This window comes from Pogona vitticeps, chromosome 4 (assembly GCF_051106095.1).
Source record: "Pogona vitticeps strain Pit_001003342236 chromosome 4, PviZW2.1, whole genome shotgun sequence".
Classification (NCBI taxonomy): domain Eukaryota; kingdom Metazoa; phylum Chordata; class Lepidosauria; order Squamata; family Agamidae; genus Pogona; species Pogona vitticeps.
The window spans coordinates 51821866-51839343 of NC_135786.1; the positions used below are offsets into that span (position 1 = coordinate 51821866).

At 41.8% G+C, this 17478-nt stretch overlaps 1 protein-coding gene across 22 annotated transcripts in view; it reads left to right on the forward strand.

The window, feature by feature from the left end:
• Nucleotides 1-610: 610 nt before the first annotated feature.
• LOC110080559 (uncharacterized) overlaps nt 611-17478 on the forward strand; it is a 44177-nt gene continuing 27309 nt past the window's right edge. For 12 of the 22 annotated variants that reach the window (XM_020796569.3, XM_072997367.2, XM_020796606.3 and 9 more), the window contains exons 1-4: nt 611-748; nt 3158-3239; nt 16390-16496; nt 17279-17415. In XM_020796569.3, the coding sequence (XP_020652228.3) occupies nt 3198-3239; nt 16390-16496; nt 17279-17415 (286 nt within the window). In that variant the 5' untranslated portion in view covers nt 611-748; nt 3158-3197. Of the gene's footprint in view, nt 749-918; nt 1233-2385; nt 2658-3157; nt 3240-13070; nt 13210-16389; nt 16497-17278; nt 17416-17478 lie in introns of those variants that run through there. The other 10 variants (XM_078393121.1, XM_078393129.1, XM_078393122.1 and 7 more) reach the window with 6 other exon arrangements.

A 17478-nucleotide genomic window follows, 5' to 3' on the forward strand; every position in this document is an offset into this window, starting at 1 on the left:
TTTTCTAATTCTTTCATCTCTGCCCTTCCCAGTCCTTTTGATTTTTCGTGTGCTCTTAAGCCGCACTATTCAGGCAACCTACCTACACCAGGACAGGCCCCGCTCAAATCCACCCCATCCAAAAAAATTTTTTTTTTACAGAAGTAACTTATTGCCTTCCTTGGAGAAGCGCCATTAATAGCTCCGGGTAGCCGGCAGCAAGAGCGCGCGAGATCTTCCCAGCGTTGTGGTGGGCCAACCGAAGGGGCGAGTGAGCGCGCCAAGTTTTGGAGAACAACCGCAGCCTCCCTTGCAAGCCGGATCATTTTCTTCAACCATCGCCGGTATTTTAAGGCAGCGTGCACATTAAGATACCATGAAATACCACTGGTAGGTCAAGGGCCATAAAATCCGGATTTAATTTTTATTCTGTTTTTTCCTTGCTTCCTGCACTGGACCGTTAGAAGTGTTAAAAACAGAACGTATTTTTTTTAAAGGACAGAAAAGAGGAAAGTTTTGGGAGGGGAAAAAAACCCCTTCCGCTTTAGCCTAACAGCCAAGACAAAGCTTATGGCAAAGTGGTCAGACCTTCCAGCAACACCACCAGCGCGCCTCAGTGAGCTCCGGCTTACTTGCCCGACCTCCGAACTCCGCCCAGAGCCCAGCCGGCCCTCCTTCCCTCCCTCCGCGCGCATTTCTGGAGCCAGGGCGTGCTTTGTACCAGGTTTCTCCGTTTGGAAGTGGCAGGCGCGGTGCCAGCGGGACTGAGGTAAGACCCCCTTGGAGGACCTTCACAAGTAATTCATGTCCGAGTCGACAGCCTCCTAGGAAGCAAGGCTGACCCATTATTCTTATTCTTATTGATGCTGCCGCTGTTCTTAATAAGGGCACACCTCTTTAACGAAACTCATTGCTAGAGAGGTGCTGCACTTCGTGTTATTTTTTTCCGCCCCGGGGTTTGTGTGGGACGGGGGTCAAGGTTGGCTGACTGGCGGCTCTGCCGTGAAGAGTCAGACCTTCAGAGTGTCTCTCGCCGTGTTCCTTCCCCCCTCCTGCGGAGGTATATTATAAGAGCACATGGACTGACGTGAATGGACTCGCGGAGCCCTTTGCCCGTAATAGCATCGTTCCCCTCCTACCACCACCAACAGTGTGAGGTTTGGGGTGGCTTCTGTTCCTCAAATTAGGAACTTCGCGAGGCTCTCCTTCCTTGGTGCTCGTTAGGGATCTCTGAATGCCATCAATCTTAGAAGGTTAGTTCTCCCAAAGAAGCAAAGACTTTTGACCACTTTTTTTGACGTTATTGAGCTTTTCGTCCTTACCTCCCGTTGGTTTAATGCCATTATTTTGCTAATAGATACTGTGTACTGGCATTGCGGAACATCTGTTAATTTTTTTTCCCTTTTGTGTCAGAATTCTGAGTTTAGAGCCAGGCAATTTCTTTCTGGATATTCTGGTATACATCTGTTTTTTTTTTTTTCTTAAATAAAATACTTTCCTCAAAGCTTAATTTTAGAAAGACAGTAAAAGAGTGAGCTGTTTTTCTCCCGGTGAGGAATAAAAAGCACATCATCAAATTGTACAGCCAGTTGTCTGATCAATACTGGGATAAAACAAATCCTTTAATACCAAGTTTTAAGAAAAAGTTGATATGCAACAGAGCCAAGAGCAAAAATAATAAAAACTACTAGGGTGCGTCAGGAATAGATTATATAATTCATTTAGGAATACATTTGGACTCTTATTTCAGAAACCACGTATGTTGATTTTTTTTTCTGCACTACAGTAGGTAAGTCAGTTGCCTTCTGTATATTTGCTATATTATGGAGACCTACCTAGTAGTATTTTTAACTGGAATTTCAGACTGAAGTACTGAATTTAATAAAGGTACAGGAAAAAACTTAATGTTTCTAAGAGAATATTTGGAATAGTCATGAAGCCACCTTGCTGAAGCTAAGCAGGTCTGAGACTGATAGTTGCCTAAATGGAATCACCTGGGAGGCTCTGCTGCACTACCCTGAGTATCAAAATGAATGAAAAAATGGATGAGAAGTTTCTAACTAAATAAATTGTACCTGTTTATATTTGCTGAAGGAGAAGTTTTCAAAATATGAGTTCTGAATTCTTAAACATTCATAGAATCACATTTTTAAAAAGCAGTGATGCAGCCAATTGTGAGGTGGAGACCAATCTTTCCCTCCCTCCAACACCCATGAAATAGGCAGCTTCACAGTTAGGAAGCAGTCAGACATTTATACACCAGAGACGCATGATCCCTCTGAAGACCTGTCTGATGTATTTGGAGAAATGATATACAAATAGAATCTTCTGTTTCCTTCTGAGGACCAATCAAATGCTCATTGTTTCTTCCTGTGCCTCCTTTATTTGTTTGCCAAAGGAAAGAAAGTTAGTTTGCAAAGATGTGAAAGATGTTAGGCATGCATCTGCAGTCACACATCCTTTATTGTTTAACTCAGTTCCACTTCTAATACAGTCTCCTGTCTGCTGGGATTATTTTGGCCCACTGTGAAGAATGTGGCCTGCAAGGACTTTGATGCAAATTTTGTCTGGAAATGCCTACAATTCAAGGGCAATCTTCTCATTTCAGCTTTCTAGGACAAAGAGCTTGCCACAAGGAACAAGACTGACAGTGCAATGCTATTTATGTGCACTCAGAAGTAAACCTTAATTTGTTCAACTGGGTTTTCTTTCAACCAAGTGCTTACGGGGTTGCATTGTAATAATTATGGGTACAATGTTGATTATTAAGGGCAGCTTCTGAATTAATTCCTGTTGAAAGAATACTGTGTTTTGTTTGTTTTCAGTTTTTGCTGTGTTTGAATGTTCTTCTTTATATATGGGGGCAACTTTCGTTTGTAAAAGAAAATGTTCCCTAATTGATCCAGAAACACTCTAGATCAGCTTTCCTTGACATCATGCCCTTCCACTGTATGATGTGCTTTGTGTTTGTATTGGTTTGCTTGCCTGTGGTAGGAAAGATCTGAAGAAGTTTAGCTATGGCTGAATATGATCAGGGACAAGACAAATAAGGAGTTACTAAAAGCAGGGCTAAGAGTGAATTCTTAGCTGTCTAGCCGATGTGCAAAGAGGTGGTTATGAAACTAAACATAACCTGGAAAAATGGAGATTACCTGATGCATATTTTTTTCTTGCTCAGAGTCTAAAATATGAGAACTGGTTTCTCTTCATATTGAGAGATGTATCCCAGAAGAAGACATGGACATTGGTTTCTTCAGACTGTAAGTTGTGTTGCTGCTTGTATCTCTCTGAAACTTTTTTCTTTTTCTTTTTTTCCCCTTTTGCTCAGCAGATAGTTTTAGGGTATGTTCACTTTGTAAAAGGAACAAATCTCTAGTGGATCCCATAGCAGCACAAAAGAACTCTCCTTACAGAAATAATGTTAATTTTTTCTGTTGATCATTTTTGATTTCTGTTTTTTAATTCTGTTGTTTCATTTGCTCATTCTATTGCACTCTCTATACATGTGGGTAGTGGGAGTTCTTGCTTGCAGACTGAGGTGACAAAAGCAAGAAGATTAGCCATCTCACAGGTGTTTGTTTGAACTGTCTTGAAGTTTTTAAGTATTCTTTGTACAGTATTCTGTTCGGTTTTCTTCTTTTGTAATTGGCCTATATTGTACAATATTTGTCAGTTCTGTGTCTTTCAATTTTTTTTTCATTACTATTGCTTTTTGTGTATTCCTAGGAAAAGGATGCCATTGTTTGTCATGCAATCAGGAGGTTATATTTCAATTAAAAAGAAACTCATAAATAGGAGAATGCTAAAGCACTTATTGATTCTCTCATTTGGAGCATTGATTTCTGAAAATACAGATACAGCACTTTGTTGTTGTTGTTTAGTCGTTAAGTCGTGTCCGACTCTTCGTGACCTCATGGACCAGAGTATGCCTGGCCCTCCTATCTTCCACTGCCTCCCAGATACAGCACAATTCTACCCAATGGCACCCTCTGCACAAAAACACATAAACCTTAGTGTTGGAATGCTCCAGACAGTACATCTAAGCATGTGTGATCTTTACATCGTATTTACTAGTTTGACTATTGATATTGGTGGGGAGGGGGACAGGAAGAGTGTTACAAATAGAAAACCACAAGCATCAGCCATCCTCCTGCTCTAATTGCCTAACTTTTCTGTTGAACTACTTCCAAAATGGAAGCCAATATTTTCACTAGCATTGATTCAGTGTGTCCATTTGCAAAACAAAGCGCATGTTACTGTAATTTAGTACTGAGACATTATTGGAGGAATCAGTTAGGGGAACATCATGCCATATGTGGTATCAAGTAAGCAATTTTATTAGGCAGCCAGATGCTTAGAGGCAAGCTATGAGGCACTTAACGTCTTCTTAACATAGTCTGGAGAAGTGTGGCAAAGCGGTCTTATTGAAAATATATTTTTCTGTTGTTTGAACTAGAGACTAAAAGGTCTATAAAATTTTTATAAAATTCCAGGTAATAGAAGTCCGTGCTCATCATAACTGACATGTCGCTATTCAGGGTGATACTGAGTTGCGTTTCACCTTTTAATCATAATCATCATCTTGGAACTGCAGAGCTGAAAGAGACCGTATGGATCATCAGGTCCTGCCCCTATCAGGGAACCACAGTGGGGAATTGAACTCTCATCCTCTGGCTCTGCTATCTAATCCACTGAGCTATCCAGCAGTTCTAAGAGTTATGCATTTTCCTATTTTCATTGAACAACCATATATTGAACAAAAAAGTATATATGTAATAGCACTTCTATCCAGTTATTATTCAGAAATGAAGTACAGTATGAAATACCAAACAATGAAGTTGCAAAGCTTTAATAGTAGAAATGGCCCTGATTCAGCATCTGCACAGGTGTTCCACAGGCACTGCACGTTTCCCTGCCCCGCCTGCTCATCTGAGTGGGTGGCCACTGGGGGAGACACAAGAGGGAAGCGCATGGTGCTGCCTCTGAGTGGGTGATCCCCCACTACAGGCAGAGGAGGAAAGTGTATTGCTGCCGGTGAGTGGGTGATCTTCTGGAGAAGGTGGGAGAATGAACTATACAGCACCTGTGGAACACCTGTGCAGGCAACTGGGCCAAACCGCCGATCCACTGTTCATGTGCATCTTTGCTAAGAATCATTGAAGCCATACCTATTTGAGTTTCTTAGTTTCTAGAGCAATAAGCAGGTGTTATTATCATATCATTCAGAATCATAAAAAACTGTTCTTCCAGCAGAGCATTTATCTCCCCATCTTTTATAATTTTTATCTTATTTGCTTTTACTTCTCCCAGTTGGCAAATCTAGTTTATTTATATACTAATTTGTTTACATGGCAAAGTGCTTGTTTAATTTTTCTATACAATTATGCATATTCTCGTCATACCTCCCAACTTCCACTGACAGCAGTCAACTGTATTTGCTGGCTTGTAGTCGTAATATTCCTCTCATGTAAACAGCTCTACTGAGATGGCAAATTGGTACATGGGCAGATGGATTTTGAAGTTACTTGCACAGATAGCATCCTGCTGACCACGTGATTTGGTCAATATCTGAATCTGGTGATTCACTTAATAGGTCAATAAAGCAGAAGTGTTTGTCACTTGTAATTCTGTATTGCCATCTAGTGGACCATATAGTAAAATCCTTTCAATTTTTTTTAAACTGTGAATTTTACAACATAATGGCTATCAGGACTATATACTGTACTTTTTAAACATTCAAATATTTTTACCATTTTACACTTGCAAATATGACAATTTTGCGACATGTCAAGTTGGCTAAATCAGATAGACTCAGGATGAAATCCAGTTGGCTCAACTACACCACAAAAATGGTGATAATGTCATCACCTGGTGAGGTTCATTTTTATTTTAATTTAAAGCTTCCTATTCCCTTCCCCCATTTCAGGTTCCGAGGCTTCCTTTTTGCCCTGAGGAAGCTTTTGGAAACATCAGGATCAGGGAGGCAGTCCTTAATATTAGAAAACTCCTAGCAGGGACTCAACCACTGGATTGGGGTCCACTGCATGCAATGCAGTAGTGTTTTTTGACTATTAAAAGCTTCCTCCCAAAGGCTTTCCCAGGCAAAAAAAAGTCCTTAGAGAGACTTGGAACCTGAAGAGGGCTACATAAAGGAAGTTTTAAATTAAAATAAAGCATAATGCGCGCAGGTGATGACATCATCACAATTTACAGCCAGTGTAGTTGTGCAACAGGATTTCAACCAGTATATCTTCTAGACTAAAACTCATTACTAAAGCAAAAGGTATGTATTTTTAAGTGCATTAGAAAAGGCTTTTAGAGGTAACAGAGTTATTTTTGTTTTCCAGAGCTGTAACTTTTAACTTTGCTATTAACTATTTCATTTCTTTCCATATATTCAGCAACACGTCTATACATTCAGTCAGGTTTAAATTTTTCAGATACACTTCTCAAATGAAACTTTTCAGGGAAATAAGGTATAAAAACAGACTGGTCTTATTAGATATAACTTATAATATTGTAATAAAAAGTAATATATGAGTGTACTGAAGGATAATGACCTGGTATCAAGCTGCAAGGCTGCGATTATCACACTGGTCATGGATACATTGCAAAGGGGGTAAGAAGAGGAAGTGAATCTGTGTTGATATGCAGAGTTTGTAAAATATGGGTCACTTGTACCAAAAAGCAGAATCTCAGAATACTTGTGGAGCATTGTGAGGGGTTTGCTACAGATGCTCTTAACAGGCTGTTTGCCCTTGCCCTCTGCCCCAGCAGAAACTACAGCTCCTGGGCCCTGGAAGGGTGCAGAGGTGGGGAAAAGGAGGGGAGAGATGGTGCAGGCTACCTAGGCAAGAAGTGGAGACTGAAACTGGGGGATTGGAGATGAGGCAAAGGAGGAAGAGTGGGAAACAGGCTCAGACTCCTACATGGAGGACTCGATGGACTCAGATGGTGAGGATTGGGGAGAGGCAAGGAAGAGCTAGATCCTGTTTTCTGTGTCACCAGGAATGTTGAGTACACATACGGTATATCCAGAAACCCTAGACTGGGGTCAGGGTAGAGGTTCCACTGGCCAAAGGAAGAGGACAAAAAGGGGGAGCTCTTACCTTCAGCTCACCAGCATCACCTCCATCATCACCAGCTCCATGAAGAACCAAATATCCACTAGGGCAGGGGTCCCCAACCCCTGGTCCACGGCCCGGTACCGGCCCATGGCCTGGGCCAGATCGGGCTGCAGAGACAGACCTCCCACCCCCTGCACGCACTCCCCCTGGCACAGTGCCTTCGTGCATGCATGCGAGTGTGCCCCCGCCCCTTCATGCATGTCCGTGAGTGCACACATGCACCCGCAAGCACCCCCGCCTCTTCACACATGCACACAAGTGTGCACCCACCTGCATGACTGCACCCTGCCCCTTCGCACATGAATGGGGGGGCACCTTCCCTGCACACGTACTCCATCCTCCCCCAACCAGTCTGCGGTGTCAAAAAGTTTGGGGCATCTGTTCCTTACTCTGACTCACCAGACGCTGCTTGGAGGCATGAACACCAAAAGGAGTGCCAGAGATGGCATCAGGAGGAGCTTCAGACCTGACCCTGTTGGTGAGCAGCCAGCATTGTAAATTAAACGGTGTGGCATGGCTCAGAGTTGTGTGGAAGACTCAGTATCTCTCTCACACACACACACACCCAGACTGGGAGCCAACAGACCCCAGTGACTGAAACCCAGGGTCGAGAGTAGACTTAGTGGGAGCTAGTGATGGAGAATCACTCCCCCAGTGGACTGTGGGAATGGGCTAAAACTGGCACCCATCAATACTTTGTACCCAATTTCCCTAAAATCTACTTCAAGTAGTTCTGACAGATTCCAGGATTTCATGGAAACCATGACTGAGGTTACCCTCCCCACTGCTGCTGCCATGGGTAGGGATAGCAGCGCCCCCACAGTTGCATATATAATGTATTGCTTTTTACAAATGGCCAGGCATTGAGGGGAGGGAAACACATAACCTACTTCCAAGAATCAACCAGTTGTTGTATTAGCAGCCCAGATCATGTTTGCCTGGGGTTCCTGAACAACATTTCTGTCTGTGCAGGACTTTGGCTGGGTATTGATGTTCAGAATAATGAGAATAATAAGATGAAGTGAAAGAATAAATTATATTATTTGGAAACGAAGAGAGGAGACCTTAGATCCAGCACTCCTCTCTCCATGTAAAATTGCCTTAATAATAGCATTGCTCTTTTTCTGTTAACACTCCAAAATGAGGTCCACAGTCTGCAGTCTGCAATAATCCAGGCTACACTACCTCTCAGTTTTCTAGCACCTGATTCTGCAGTGTGTATGTGTGTGTGTCTTAAGATGGAGACTTGTAGGTTGAAAGTCATGCACTATGACAGAATGTACAGTCATGGCCAAAAATATTGGCACCCTTGCAATTTTGTCAGAAAATGCAACTGTTCTCTCAGAAAATTGTTGCAGTTGCAAATGTTTTGGTGCACACATGTTAATTTATTTGGTATGCATTGGAACAACACACACACACACAAACACACACACACACCCAGAAGAAAAGTCAGATCTGATACAACCCCACACAGAAACCCAAAAATGCACTGGCCAAAATTATTGGCACCCTTTCTAAATTGTAAGAAGTAATTGCTTTTCAAGCATGTGATGCTCCTTTATTTTGTATTTAAACACACCTGTCGCAAGTAAGTGGTGTGGGCAATATAGTAATCACACTTGCAGCCATGTAGAGAAAAGTTGACTCAGCCTTTGTGTTGTGTGCGACACTGAGCATGGAGAAAAGAACAAAGTGTAAAGAGTTGTCTGTGGATTTGAGAGAAAAATTGTGGAAAAATTGTGGAAAAATCTCAAGGCTACAAGTCGATCTCCAGAGATCTTAATGTTCCTGTGTCCACTGTGCGCAATATCATCAAGGGTTTACAGCCCATGCTAACCTCCCTGGACATGGATGGAATGGCAAAATTACTGGAAAAAAAATTACAATGAAGGGTTGTTCGAATGGTCGATACAGAACCCAGATTAATTTCCAAACAAATTCAAGCTGATCTGCAGACACAGGGTACAACAATGTCAGCTTGCACTATCCGTCACCATCTGACTGAAAAGGGACCCTATGGTAGAAGCCCCAGGAGGACACCACTGCTGACACAAAGGCATAAAAAAGCAAGACTGGAGTGTGGTAAAACTTATGTGACAAAACCACAATCCTTCTGAGAGAACGTACTGTGACAGACGAGACAAAAGGAGAGCTTTTTGGTAAAGGACATCATGGCACTGTTTACAGAAAAATAAATGAGGCATTCAAAGAAAAGAACACAGTTCCTACAGTCAAATATCGTGGAGGTTCAAATATGTTTTGGGGTTGCTTTGCTGCTTCTGGCACTGGATGCCTTGACTGAGCGGTATCATGAAATCTGATGATTACCAAAGAATTTTGGGGCGCATCATAGTGGCCAGTGTCAGAAAGCTGTGTCTCCACCAGAGGTCATGGCTCTTCCAGCAGGACAGTGACCTGAAACACACTTCAAAAAGCACTCAGAAATGGTTACAAAGAAAGCGCTGGAGGGTTCTGAAATGGCCAGCAATGAATCCAGATTTGAATCCCATAGAACACCTGTGGAGAGATCTCAAAACAGCAGTTGGGTGAAGGCATCCTTCTGAAGGTCCTGGAGCAGTTTGCAAAAGAAAAGTGGTCCAAAATTCAAGTAGAGAGGGGTAAGAAACTCATTCATGGTTACAGAAAGTGATTGATTTCAGTTATTTTTTTTCCAAAGGGGGTGCTACCAAATACAGTGGTGCCTCGCTTAACAAGTGCCCCGTTTAACGACGAAACCGCTTAGCGAAGAAGATTTTGCGATCAAAAAAGCGATTGCATTGCGATGTTTTAAATAGGAAAAAATCACTTTGCGATGATCGGTAAGCTGTTTCGCTTACCGATTATCGCATAGCGATCTTTTTCCTACAGCTGATCGGTGGTTCCAAAATGGGCACTGGAAAAAAAACATGGCCGCCCGCTGTGTTTTGGGACGGATTCCTCGCATACTGGGCAGTGAAAATGGCCACCGTATGGAGGATTTTCGCTTAAAGATAAGTTTTAAGAGTATAGGAACGCATTGAAGGGGTTTCAGTGCATTTCTATGGGCTTTTTAAAATCGCTTAGCGATGTTTTCGGTTAGCAGCGATTTTTGCTGCACCGATTAACATCGCTAAGCGAGGCACCACTGTATTAAGTTAAGGGTGCCAATAATTTTGGCCAGTGCATTTTTGGGTTTCTGTGTGGGATTGTATCAGATTTGACTTTTCTCCTCAGTTTTTTTGTGTTGTTCCAACGCAAACCAAATAAATGAACATGTGAGTACCAAAGCATTTGCAACTGCAACAATTTTTTTCTAAGAGTAGGTTTGCATTTTCTGACAGAATTGCAAGGGTGCTAATATTTTTGGCCATGACTGTATATATAAAATTGCATGAAACCTGGGGTGGAAAGCTCATTAGAAGGGATCAGATCTGAGAAATTGTTTCAAGGTAGTGGTGTAATGTGATGTGATTGCTGTCAAAAAAGATCCTGTCAAAGTCATCTATAGGCATTAACAAGATAAATGTATTCTGGTTGTTCTTTGGGGCAAGTGTTTTTTTTTAAACATGTCCTTGTAGTTAGACTGCTGATCCCCTTCAAATCATACAAAATATGTATCAGATCCAGACATGGGCATGAATTTAAAAATGGATTGCAAAATTAATCAAAAATTATTAATTTGTCTATTCATATTTGTGTGAATGTATGCTCCCAATATGAATCATCAAATTTTAGTAATTTTTTTATTTCATAGAATCATAGAAAAGTGAAGTTGGAAGGGGCCTACAAGGCCATCAAGTTCAACCCCCTGCTCAGTGCAGGAATACAATCAAAGCATATCTGCCAAGTGATTATCTAAGTTTTTCTTGAATGCCTCCAATGTTGGAGCACTCACCAACTCCCAAGGTAACTGGTTCCACTGTCGTACTGCTCTAACAGTTAGGACATTTTTCCTGATATTCAATTGAAATCTGTCTTCCTGTAACTTGAGCCCATTGTTGCATGTCCTGCACTCTGGGATGATCGAGAACAGATCTTGCCCTTTCTCTGTATGACAGCTTTTCAAATATTTGAAAAGTGCTGTCATATCACCCCTCGGTCTTCTTTTCTCAAGGCTAAACATGGCCAATTCTTTCAGCCTTTCCTAATAAGGCTTGGTTTCCAGCCTCCTGATCATCCTTGTTGTCCTCCTATGAACTTGTTTCAATTTGTTAGCATCCTTCTTGAAGTGTGGTCCCAGAACTAGACACAATACTCAAGGTGAGGCTTAACCAATGCTGAATAGAGGGGGAGTAGCACCTTGCGGGATTGGGAAACTATACTTCTATTAATGCAGCCTAAAACAGCATTTGCCTTTTTTTGTCGCCACATCACACTGTCGGCTCATGTTTAGCTTGTGATCTATGACAATTCTGAGATCCTTCTCGCTCATAGTTTTGTTGAGCCAGGTATCCCCCATCTTGTAACTGTGCAATTGGTTTCTTTTTCCGAGGTGCAGTACTTTGCACTGCTGAATTTCATTCTGTTGCTTTTGGCCCAGTGCTCCCTCTTATCAAGGTCATTTTGAATTTTGTTTTTGCCTTCTGTATTAAGCTATTCTGTCCAATTTTGTATCATCTGCAGATTTCACAAGCATTCCCTGTACTCCCTCATCCAAGTCATTAATAAAAATTTTGAAGAGCTCTGGGCTATTGATTTGTTGGGCTATAAACCAGCCCTCCAGACACCTAGAGACATCAAAATTGTACAGAAGCTTCCCCTGATTCTTCGCTACAATCTTACCAAGTTTGGTGAAGATTGAATTTCCCCACATCAGCTGCTAAAGGTCACTTTGTGAGTGTATTACTTGGATGTCTGAAACACAATCTTCACCTTAGAGAGATTGTAGAGGAGAGTCAGGGAAAGCTTCTCTGTGATTTTGGTGTCTCTAGGTGCCTGGAGGAAACTTTCATGGCCACCCTATTGTGGGCATATAACTAGAGCCTCCAAAACCTAAACTTCACCAAACTTTCAGGGCTTGTAGAGGAGAGGCAGGAGAAGCTTCTCTGTGATTTGGGTTTCTCTAGGTGCTGTGGGGGGGAGGGTTCTATAAGGTTTTAAAGGCAAGAATGAATTGATGAATGATTCATCGATTTGTCAGGAAAAAATGTAAATTCATTATTTGTGATGATTGACCTTGATGAATCAAGAATCAAAATGAATCACTATTTTTCTGAATCATGTCCATCTCTAATCATATCATTGAGATTTTGGGTCATTCAGATTATAAAGATTGATTGATTGATTGATTGATTGATTGATTGATTGATTGATTGATTGATTTATTTATTTATTTATTTATTTATTTATTTATTTATTTATTTATTTGTGTTAAAACATGCTTTTCTCCCAAGAGAGGAACCCCAGGTGGCTTACAAACAATTTAAAAAACAAGTCGTGTATTAAAACAACTAAGAGTATAATAAATTACAATATTATTGTAATTCAAGGTGCTGTTACCTATAAAGCCCTAAATAGTTTAGGACCCCAATACCTGCTGGAATATCTCCCTATAAAATAGCTACCCATTCAGCCTATTCCTCACACTCATTATTGTTAAAAACAGCAACACATACTGTAAGGAAATCAAGAAAAGTTACCACCAGAAACCAAGTGTTTTTGATTGTGGAATAAATTACAGTACCAGTAAAGGTTTGCCAGGCACTTGTGAAGAAATGAGCAAGGAAGAGGTTAATAATTCCCTGAAGTCTGTAATAATACTGAAATAAGTTAGATGGGAGAAAGCATGTACCTTCCAGTTATAGCAAGCCTGCCACATCCCTTGCCAGAAAGCTTTATCTTTGACCTTGAAGTCTGGGGAGTATCTGTGAGAGGCTGAAACTGCCTGAATTCCCATGGAGTTCAAATTAGCCAAAGCTGATGTGCTATCCTTGCAGAAGTTCCCAATTAGCTTAGGAAGGACATCATGTGATTGGCTGAAAATATTAAATTATCTAAGGAGGGGATAATGGGATATAAGGCTAGTCAGAACAATAGTTACTTCAACAAGTAATCCAAGCCTGCTATTGTGCTGAACTCTTGTGTGCACTGGAAGTATGCTACGGTGTAAGTATAGTTTTAGGTAAGTTACCATTTATCTTTTCTGTGGGACTAATTCTTAATTGCCTAAGTCTCTGAACTAGTTTTGTTTTACTATCATGGAACAGCTTCACATAATTATCATCTTGCTAGAGTTTCTGAATTTGCTTTTACATGTTCTTTTGAAATTTCTTCAATAAACTAGAGAAAGGAATTGGAAAATGAGATTTCTTCAATAAAAATTTATAATTTTTTCTGTGTTTTCACTCATACAGTCTAAGGAGTTGATGGTACTAAAGAAAGTTGTTTGCACTTGGGAGTCTTGATTACTTTGTGGGGTTTGTATTTTCTACCTTGCAAGGTTGGATTACAGCCAGAGTCAGCAACCTGAAAGTTTTGTTCTCCCTGGGGCATCAAAGAGGCTCATGGGAAGGTTTCCCAGTCACTAGCCCACTGAACCCACCTGGCAAGTACTGTACTCTTAAATCAAGTGCAACAAGGAATAATCTGGCCATGCAGTCAGTGGATCCTCTCAGTGGTGACCTGGCATCCTTTATAACACACCCCCTCCCAGTTTTTAAGAAGCTATAGTACCTAAAACAGATTCAGACTAGGGATGGGAGTGGTCTTATTGGGAAATAAGTGAGGCACATAGCTTAGGAAATGCAAGGAGGCACAGCCAGCTGATGAGATTGTTCTTCTTTTTGACAAATAATACTCCATCTGTAGCATCATGTAGCCATAGGAAAAGAGGAAGAGATAACTGGGACATGGAAAACATTGCAACTGCCCTACTTGCATTACTAAAGAAATAGTAACTTAAGGGAACTTACAAGATCAGACTGCAGAAGGACACAAGATGTCTGTGGTTTCAGCCTGTAACAAGTTTTAAAAAGGCAGAAGGGAGAACAAGAAGGGCCCCAAATTGCCTGTGATTGTCCTCTGTTTTAAGAGATGGGCCATAAATTCTAAATTGCTAGCTGAAGAAGAGCTTGAACCCAACATGCATGCTGCAGCTGCTTCCATCCAAGAAGCTAACCTGGCCTCTACCTCATCAGCCATGTGAATTCAAGACTTTAAAAACAGCACATATGTTTGGAACCACCCACAAGACCTTGATGCACAGCCTTGAAGAAGAAGATTGATCATCAAAAGCTTGCAATTTGTATTTTTTGTTTTTTTTGGGGGGGGGGTTGGTTTATATCCTCAATGGTCAGTTATCACCTACTCATGCATTTGTATTGTTTCCATGGCCATGTGGCCTTATCCTGATTTTTCCCAAGCTCTGTTCCTGTTATTCTAAATGTGGAGAACTATGCAATATTGATGAGCATGTTTTGATACTTGCACATGTTCAGATGTGCCCACTGGAAAATTATGATGCCAATGCTTACATGTCTGAAGTATCCATATAAGTGCTGTGGCACTTGTTCTTATGTACAGTTAAGCCAGAAGTGACTTAGACTGACCGTAACAAGTCTTTAAAAGTTTAAAGCAAAGCAAAGTGTGCTGCTTATATACCGCCCCATAGTGTTTCAAGCACTCTCTGGGCAGTTTACAAGTTAATTATACAGGCTACACATTGCCCCCCCCCCCCCAAGCGAGCTGAGTACTCATTTTATCAACCTCGGAAGGATAGAAGGCTGAGTCAACCTTGAGCCGGCTACCTGGGATTGAACCCCAGGTCGTGAGTCCAGTTTTGGCTGCAGTACAGCGGTTTAACCACTGTGCCACGAGGCTCAGTGTTTAAGAAGTGGTTTTACCAGTTCCACACCCCAGTGAGTTTCCATGGGTGAATGGAGATTCCCACCAGGCCTTCTGGTCCTAGTCTGTCATTCTATCCATTGCAACACACAGGGTATCTTAGCTTTTAGGTGTATGCAGAATGTGTACCTCTCCTGCAGTTGTATAATACAGTGGAGTCTCGACTTACGTACGGCTCCACTTACGTACTTTTTGACGTATGTACTTCTCCGGCCACAAAGTTTCACTTTGACTTGCGGCCAGAGAATTGACCTACGGACCAGAAGAGGGAGGCGGAGAAAGCGCCAAATTCAAATTTGGTGCTTTCCCCGCCTCCCCCTTCCAGTCCGTAGGCTGCCGATCTGCCTCCGGATGCTTTCCAGGGCTTCTCCCCCACCATGGGAGGCATCTTGGAGGTCCACCGCCGTCGATAGTGCCTCCGAAGCACTATTGGTGGCGGTGGGGGACCTCTGAGAGGCCTCCCATGGTGGCAGGGAAGGCCTCTGGAGGTTCCCCCCCCCCCACCGACGCAGGCATTCCCAGGGTGGACTGGACCTACCGGGTGAGGGCTTCCCCCGGTAGGCCCGGTCTACTGCCCGGGAAAGCCTGGGGAGTAGACTGGGCCTACTGGGGGAAGCCCTCCCCTGGTAGGCGCGGTCTACCCTGGGAAAGCCTGCGGGGGCAGGGGACCTCTGAGAGCCTTCTGGCAGCAGCGCTGAAACCCTCGGAGTCCTCCGGCAGTGGGACTCCTGGAAGGCTTCGAAAAGATAAGGTTTAATTTTCAAAAATTTATTTTAATTTTGTGTGCGCTGGGGGGGGGTGTTTCTTGGGCGGGTTACGGATTACAATGTTTTCAGTGCATTCCCATGGGAAATGCATTTTCGACCTACGGACACCGTTCCAATATGGATTAATTCCGTAGGTCGAGGGTCCACTGTAAAGTGTTTTCTGAATCTCTAACTCTCTCTTGGATCATTTACAATTTGGAAACTTCAGGCAGTTAGTTTTGCTGTGGAAATACTCCTCCGGCACCTGCTCTCTTGCAGGATGTGCTAATTCATGCATTTTGTTTATTCCTTGCAAGATATTTTGAATATATTTTCTGCATAAATGTATAATACAAAATATACTGTAAGACAAATCTTAAAAGTTTAATTTTTGCATTCCAACATCTCATTAGGAAACTCAGTATAATGTAAGTGGAGTTATTCCATTTGATCAGCATTGTCAGTCAGACATGCGCTTTAGGCTTAGATGTGATGATTTGCCCAAGGGCGGACTTGGTGGTAGACTGGGAAGTTGAGCAAAAAATTCCCTACTTATAAATGCACTCACTACCCCATAAGAGAGGAGACTTGATTCTTAAGGACGCAACTTGGCTGATGGTGGTAGTTCTTTTTCTGTTGGGATAGCTGGATCAATCAGTGCAGTTACATATTGCAATATACTAAATGTCTGTGCGATGTTTTATGTTAACCAGCTATACCAAGTGAATGCTTCCAGAGGAATGTTTGGAATACACCACAGCACAACCCTTTCCCAGTTTGGCCAAGTCTGTGCAGGATCCAGGACCATCCCAAACAACAGGTACATGACTTCTGTGTGATGTGGCTGTATATTACATGGACTGGCCTAATCTTGAATATAATTTATTTTCAAAGTCGTGTTTTATTTTATATTTTTACATTTACAGTATAGAACAAAGCCTGTATGAGTCATAAAATATTAAGCTGTCTTAAAAGTAACAGAATAGGACCCATATCCAAAGCAAAATATTCTCAGAAAGTCAAAACTTCATTACATCCTGTTTTTCAAAAGGCTTAGGAGAATAAAACTGCTTTCACCTGGTGCCTGGAATTCATAAGAATAAAGATCACATACACAGGCCAAGGGAAAGCATTCCAGAGCAAGAATAGGCACTGTTCAGGAGTTAAAGGATTTGGTCTTCAACCACCTAGCTTTAAGGTTTAGTGAATGAGTGTGTTGTGGTGGCAATACTATCACAGAGAATGATTTTCATCTGTTGACCTGATAATATATTTTCACATCTCTGTACAGCTCCAATATCTTCTTATCTGTGCATCACCCTGCAAGACAACTGCTTGTTGTCTTGTTAAATCCGGCTGTTTTGAACTGAAGCTGTTATTACATTCAGCTGTTTTGAACTCTTTATGGCTACTCAGTTCTTTCTAACACTCATGGCCATCATCACCATCACCACATGCAGGGTATTATGGCATTACTTCATCAGTGGCTTACTTCTCAGATGTGACCACCACTGGTTTGAAGATATGTTTATGGTTGACTTTTATTAAGAAGTTGAAGGCAGGTTCTAATAAAGGAGGTTATGGACATTTATGTCTCTGCAGAGTATACAATGGCATCTTTGACAACTACAGAAATTCCAATCGAGGACATGTTTCCAAATGCCCCCGAGGATATTTCCATGATAAACATCGCTATCGTGGTCGTTCTTTTAGAGGATTTCAAAACAACTTCTCAAAAGGTTGGATTGGGTGATATGAGGAGGATGGCCCTATTTTTTTTGGGGGGGGGGTGAAATTAAAAG